Source organism: Microtus oregoni, unplaced genomic scaffold (genome assembly GCF_018167655.1).
Source record: "Microtus oregoni isolate MIOR12 unplaced genomic scaffold, Mior012 000026F_ref0000081, whole genome shotgun sequence".
Taxonomy (NCBI): Eukaryota; Metazoa; Chordata; class Mammalia; order Rodentia; family Cricetidae; genus Microtus; species Microtus oregoni.
In genome coordinates, this window is record NW_024543085.1 from 24824663 (window position 1) to 24831341 (window position 6679).

General features: G+C 50.1%; 1 protein-coding gene across 1 annotated transcript; it reads left to right on the forward strand.

The window, feature by feature from the left end:
• The first annotated feature begins 4534 nt into the window (after window positions 1-4534).
• On the forward strand, window positions 4535-5095 carry LOC121463394 (histone H3.3A-like). Its single transcript, XM_041675593.1, has one exon. It carries the CDS (start codon window positions 4636-4638, stop codon window positions 5044-5046), a length of 411 nt encoding a protein of 136 aa, XP_041531527.1. The 5' UTR covers window positions 4535-4635; the 3' UTR covers window positions 5047-5095.
• The last annotated feature ends 1584 nt before the right edge of the window (window positions 5096-6679 follow it).

The following is a 6679-nucleotide window of genomic DNA, read 5'->3' on the forward strand; positions in this document are numbered from 1 at the left end:
CCCTCCTTCCTCGAGCTGTAGGAGGCAGCCCCACCTCACCCCAGCAACCTTCTCCCTGGCAGACTCCACCCCATGCTGCCCCCTGAGAGGGCCCTTGCCCGTGACCCTTTGACCTTGAGCTCTGAGTTTCCTGGCTCCTCAAAGTTACTGCTGTCCGTGGGATGTAAGCAACCTACGAGGGAAAGTCAGACATTGACTAATGTCTACTGCTGTCCGGGCTCTGACACCCATTCCTCCGGAATTAGAATGCAGATGCCTGGGGTGGGCCCTGTGCGCAGGCGTAGGCGAGGGAGGAGTCCCAGGAGTGGCGGTTCACAATCCACACACCTTCATTCCCACCGCCTGCCACACATGCACGGCCTACCACGTGTTTCCCGTGTCCACAAATGGCCAACCCCAACATCTGCCTCTTTTTAGCTCAAAGAGACCTGCACAGTTCCTCGTGTTCCATGAACACTACAAAAAGGGCCCATTTGCTGGGGTCCTCCTAGGACCCACTCTTTGTCCATGTTTGCTGGCTCAGGCCCACAGGGGACCCACCACCACCACCACACATACCCTGTGCCATACTTTCCCGGCTATGAAGGAAAATCTTACTCTTTGTTTTTGGCAATAAAATCAAAGGAAATTTACAATGAAATTTTAAACCAGAGCCTGGCTTAAAACTGCCAAGTCTTCATAATTAACAAAAGAAATTCAAAAAGAGGGACATGCTGTCACTGCTTCTTGCAGCTGCAGGAAAGAGAGCCTCTCTGCAGCCACGAAACTGAGGGTCTGCTTTTCATGGCTCCTAAACCCAGCTCCTTTGCGAGAAGACTGTTACATCTTTCTCTTGCAAGGAAAACAATATTCTCAGCAGTAACCACAGGGGTGTGTTTTCTATGCGGCTTCAAAGGCTCTTTGAACTCACAAGATTCTTGGCTTCAGAAAAATCATTGCCAAAAGTGGAGAAACAATCTCTTACTCTTTTCCTGCTGAGCTCCCATCCCTAGGTAATATAGTGTAGAAAGCACCCCGTCCCCAGGTAATATAGTGTAGGGAGCATTCCCTCCAGGTAATATAGTGTAGGGAATACCCCACCCCCAGGTAATATAGTGTAGGGAGCACCCCATCCCCAGGTAATATAATGTAGGGAGCACCCCATCCCCAGGTAATATAGTGTAGGGAGCACCCCATCCCCGGGTAATATACTGTAGGGAGCACTCCCTCCAGGTAATATAGTGTAGGGAGCACCCCATCCCCGGGTAATATAGTGTAGGGAGCACTCCCTCCAGGTAATATAGTGTAGGGAGCACCCCACCCCCAGGTAATATAGTATAGGGAGCACCCCACCCCCAGGTAATATAGTGTAGGGAGCACCCCATCCCCAGGTAATATAGTGTAAAGAGCACCCCGTCCCCAGGTAATATAATGTAGGGAGCACCCTATCCCCAGGTAATATAGTGTAATTTGTATCCCTGTCTTTCCAAGAGGTAACATTTTTGTCAAAACTCTGTCAATCAAAAAAAGAACCGTTAGCACTCGTCCGAGTGGTAAAACAATTGCATGCATATAGCTTTGAGAGATGCATTGCTTAGCACACAATTTGAGAATCAATCAACACAGCAGCCTGGGGAGGGGAGGCCAGGGCACCAAATCCTATCTGTGCACTTCATATCCTAATCTCTCACAAGGGTGTGATCTCAAAGACTAGACCAAGTCCTCCCGTGTCTCCTGTGTGGCACTGTGCTTGGCAAGGGGTAGCAAATGGATGGTTTAGGATTGCTGTTCTGTCCCTTCTTCAACTGCTGCCGCTCCCTGCCTTGGCCCCACTGGACACAGTGCCCAAGATAGCTGGTGCCAACTCAAAAACTGGCAATAAAACCTGCTTCCGTCGGGCTTGGTGGTGTACCCATAATCCTAGCACTTGTGAGGATGAGGCAGGAGGATTGTGAACTGAAGATCAGCCTGGATTATACACCAAGTTCCAAGTTAAGAGGACCCACGCAAAGCTGGGCAGTGGTGGTGCACACCCAGCACTTGGCAGATTGCTTAGTTCTAGGCCAGGTCCTGGTCTACAGAGTGAGTTCCAGGACAGTCAGAGCTACACAGGGAACCCTGTCTGGGCATGGAGGAGAACAACAAAACAAAACAAAAAGGTGGCCTATATAGCAAAGCCCTGTCTCAAAAAATAAAATAAAATAAACGAAAACCTTATTGGCGTCCCCAGCTAACTTGACACTCAGTGACAAGGTAAGTGATGAAGACCCGGGATGAGACTGTCCCTGCCTCCCAATCTAGTCTGGTTTACCAGCTCCAGGAGTGCCGGCTCCCTTGACTTCTGGACTGGTTCCTGTTGGTGTACCAAGTGCTGTCTCTTCAGGCATGATGGGGCCCTCCAGCCTTGGGTCAGCATCGCTTCTGGCTTCACCCAGTTCTGAGGCGGATGAAGGATCTGTGGCCTGCCTCCTGCAGGAGTTCAGCAGCTGCAGTGGGGAGCAGCCTGCCTGCTAGACACCCTCGGACTTTCAGGCTGCTAAGTAAGTCAAGTCGGAATTCAGGGAGCCCCCTCCCCAACTCCTGCACCCAGTGGCTCCTGGGAGCTGTGGTGTCCTGCCAGGGACTGAGCACAGGTCTAGAAGGAATTGGAGGAAGGAGGAGGGAAGGAGGATTGTCACAGGAAGTGGGTTCTCTGTCACTGTGAGGCAGTACTAAGAATGCAGAGTCCCTGGGAAGCAAGACTCACCCCTTGGGGAGCTGATGGCTCTCACTCGGGGCTTCCTCAGCCTGGAGTGGAGGGTATATCTTGGAACTCTGCAGAGATTAAGTAAGCCCACACTCACAGGGTGGCATTCCCTGAGTAGGAAGGAAGCTCCCAGCAGGCCCTCGTGTCTCCTGCCTCCTGGCATTCATGCCCTTTGTGATAGCTCTTCCTCAAGCCTGGCTGAATTCTTCCTGAGTGGTCACTACTAGCAAACCTTCTGTTCCCACAGAGGGTGCCTCAGCCCCGAGAAGCCACTAACCTGACCTCAGGGGCGCCATCCCTGTTCTCAGCTCTGTTTTGGATCAGCCCATGGCAAAGGCTTCTCAGCATCTCTGTCTCAGAGCCACACTGGGCACCAGTACCTCTGCCCTCTTAGACCTGCCAGGTGATGTCTTTCCCTCTGGGCAGACACATGGAAAGGCTTTGTGTATGGCCCACAGTTGATTTCACCAGCCAGTTGTTAACTGTGCAGTCTTCAAGTTAGGAGCATATGGTATTTGTTGGGTATGGTAGGAACCCTTTTGTCCCAGTGAATCCAGTGGTCCTCCCAATGGTCTTTGAGGAAAGATCTAGAAGGATCTATTATTACCCACATTTGTAGCTGAGCAACTGGAAGCTTAGAGTCCAAAGGAAACCACAAAGCAGAAATTTGAACCTAGGCCTGTAAATCGCAAAGCCCATGCATTGCCCACTTCCCCTCACCCTCTAGACCACCTGGGTGACACACGGTGCCCCTACTCACCACACTCGCCAGACGCATAGAGTCCCCATCTAGATTCCTGCCACAAGATTGGTTGCACTGGTTCCGTGCATGCTGAGTCTGGTCTCTCTGGCCATAGACCCCAGCCCAGGGGGGCCAGAAGAGGCCCAGCCCAACCCCAGTCAGCAGCTCCAAGTCCCAGAGAAGCTGCATGAGGATGGGAAGCCAGGAAATGAGGGGAGCCACTCCACCTTCTGCATCTGCTTCCCCCATGTGCGAGCCTCTACCTTCTCCTGGGCCTGTAGGCTCTGCTCCATCTCCAGCAGCGTCATGGGTAGCTCCAGCCCTGGGGCACCGTCCCAGCCCTCATGTACCTGGAGTGGGGATCATGGGTGTCAGGTCCCCGTCTACTTGTCCCTTGGAAGCAGCCATCAGCCTCCCGTACCTGCTCTGTTGCAGTTTGGAGCTGGCCTAGACCTGCAGGGCGCTGGAAGAGAAGTTGGTGAAGGGTCAAGGCTTGCTTGAGGCTACAGGGGAGTCCTGGACCCCCAGGGATGGTTGCCTGTGCCATGGGGAAGACAACAGGACAAATGTCCTGTTCCTCTTCCCTATCTGCATCTGCCACAAGGGCCTCAAGAGAGGTAGAGGACAAGGAACAAAAGCTCGGATCTCAATAATGCAGGGCCCTGACACCTGAGCCTCCCAGGGACACTAGGCTCACTCTCGGGTAGGTTTCCTGGACTAGAGGCGGAATACAGAGCATGACACAAGAGACCTCAGCACAGGTGCCTGTTTGCAGCCCTAGTGAATATTTACAGATGCATTGTTCTGGTTTTCTGTATGCTGCTGTGGTCAAATGGTGCAACAAGAAGCAACTTAGTGGGGCTGCAGAGATGACTCAGCAGCTAAGAGCACTTTGCAGAAGACCCAGGTCAGGTCCCCAGCATCTTCATGGCAGCTCACAATCACCTGTCAAACCAGTTCCCAAGGATCCTCCACCCTCTTCTGGTCTCTGTAGTCACCAGGCATACACGTCATGCCCTTCTAAGCACGAGGCAAATACAGACACATAAAAGAAAAATAAGGCAGCCGTCGCCGCGCCGCCGCCGCTCTCTAACGCCAGCGCCGCCTCTAGCTTGCCGAGCTCCAGCCGAAGGAGAAGGGGGTAGGTAAGTAAGGAGGTGTCCATACCATGGCTCGTACTAAGCAGACTGCCCGTAAATCCACCGGTGGTAAAGCACCCAGGAAACAACTGGCTACAAAAGCCGCTCGCAAGAGTGCGCCCTCTACTGGAGGGGTGAAGAAACCTCATCGTTACAGGCCTGGTACTGTGGCACTCCGTGAAATCAGACGCTATCAGAAATCCACTGAACTTCTGATCCGCAAACTCCCCTTGCAGCGTCTGGTGCGAGAAATTGCTCAGGACTTCAAAACAGATCTGCGCTTCCAGAGTGCGGCTATTGGTGCTTTGCAGGAGGCAAGTGAGGCCTATCTGGTTGGCCTTTTTGAAGATACCAACCTGTGTGCTATCCATGCCAAACGTGTAACAATTATGCCAAAAGATATCCAGCTAGCACGCCGCATATGCGGAGACCGTGCTTAAGAGTCCACTATGAGGGGGGAAACATTTCATTCTCAAAAAAAATTTTTTCCTCTTCTTCCTGTTATCAGTAGTTCTGAATGTTAGATATTTTTTCCATGGGGTCAAAAGGTACCTAAGTATATGACTGCGAGTGGAAAAATGGGGGACAGAAATTAGGTACTGGCAGTTTTTCCATTTTCATTTGTGTGTGAATTTTTAATATAAATGCAAGATGTAAAGCATTAATGCAAGCAAAATGTTTCAGTGAACACATTTCAACAGTTCAACTTCATAAAAATTATAAATAAACCTGTTAAAATTTTCTGGACAATGCCAGCATTTGGATTTTTTTAAAATAAGTAAATTTCTTATTGACGGCAACTAAATGGTGTTTGTAGCATTTTTATCATACAGTAGATTCCATCATTCACTATACTTTTCTGAGTTGTCCTACATGCAAGTACATGTTTTTAATGTTGTCTGTCTTCTGTGCTGTTCCTGTAAGTTTGCTATTAAAATACATTAAACTATAAAAAAAAGAAAAGAAAAAGAAATGCATCTTTAAAAAAACAATTTAGAGCCGGGCGGTGGTGGTGCACACCTTTAATCCCAGCACAAGGATTAAAGCAGCAGGCAGATCTCTGAGTTCGAGGCCAGCCTGGTCTACAAGAGCTAGTTCCAGGACAGGAACCAAAAGCTATGGAGAAACCCTGTCTCGAAAATCCAAAAAAAAAAAAAAAAAAAAAGAAAAGAAAAGAAAAGAAAAAAAAACAATTTAGGGGAGAGTGGTTATAGGTTACAGCCCATCACTGTGCCAGTCACATCACATCTATAGCCAAGAGCAGAGAAAAGAAAGACATGTGCTTAGCACTCAGCTAGCTTTCTCTACCTGCATATAGTCCAGGGCCCCCAACCAGGGAACAGTGCCATTCCCACAGCAATTAAAGCAATCGAGACAGTGCCCCACAGACATGCCCATAGGACAGCCTGATCAGGACAGTCCTTCATTGCCACGTCCTTCTCAGGTGCTTGTTGGTTGTGCTGAGGATTAGAATTAACCATCGTATGAATACATCCATACTTACAAATTTCCCACCTGTGTGATCTGGTCCCCAATAAGTATGCTATGTATGGATCATGGTGACAGCGGCAGCTCCTGACAGCCTAACATGTCAGGACCCACACGCCTCTGCGTGGGATTCCCTCTCGCAGCTCCATGCGTCCCTCACTTGGAGGGACACTACAGATGCACTCTGGGAAAGCACGATTCAGGGACAATCAGTAAGAGGCAAGCGTGAGCAGAGGGAGTCACCCCAGCAAGAGCACAGCCTCTGCCCACCGGCTAAACGTTCTTCCGGATCATCCCACCCGTGCCTCTTCCTTGCAAGGACACATGTGACGGGAAGAAAAAGGACCAAACACAGACAAAGGTCTACTCTACAGTTGGGATGTCAACTATCTCCCGGAAGACCTATATGTCAAAGGCTTGGCTCCCAGGCCGGCACTACTGGGTGATGCTGTGGTCTTTTAAGGGATGAAGTATTGTAGAAAATCCTTAGGTCATTGGCAGTTGAAGCCTATTTTGGGACCCCTGCCCTGTCTTGTCTCTCTTTGTTTCCTGGCTCGTGATGTAAGAAGTTTGCTCCAATGAATA

Coding starts and splice junctions, on each gene's coding strand:
- LOC121463394 (XM_041675593.1), top strand. CDS start 4,636: ATGGCTCGTACTAAGCAGACTGCCCGTAAATCCACCGGTGGTAAAGCA.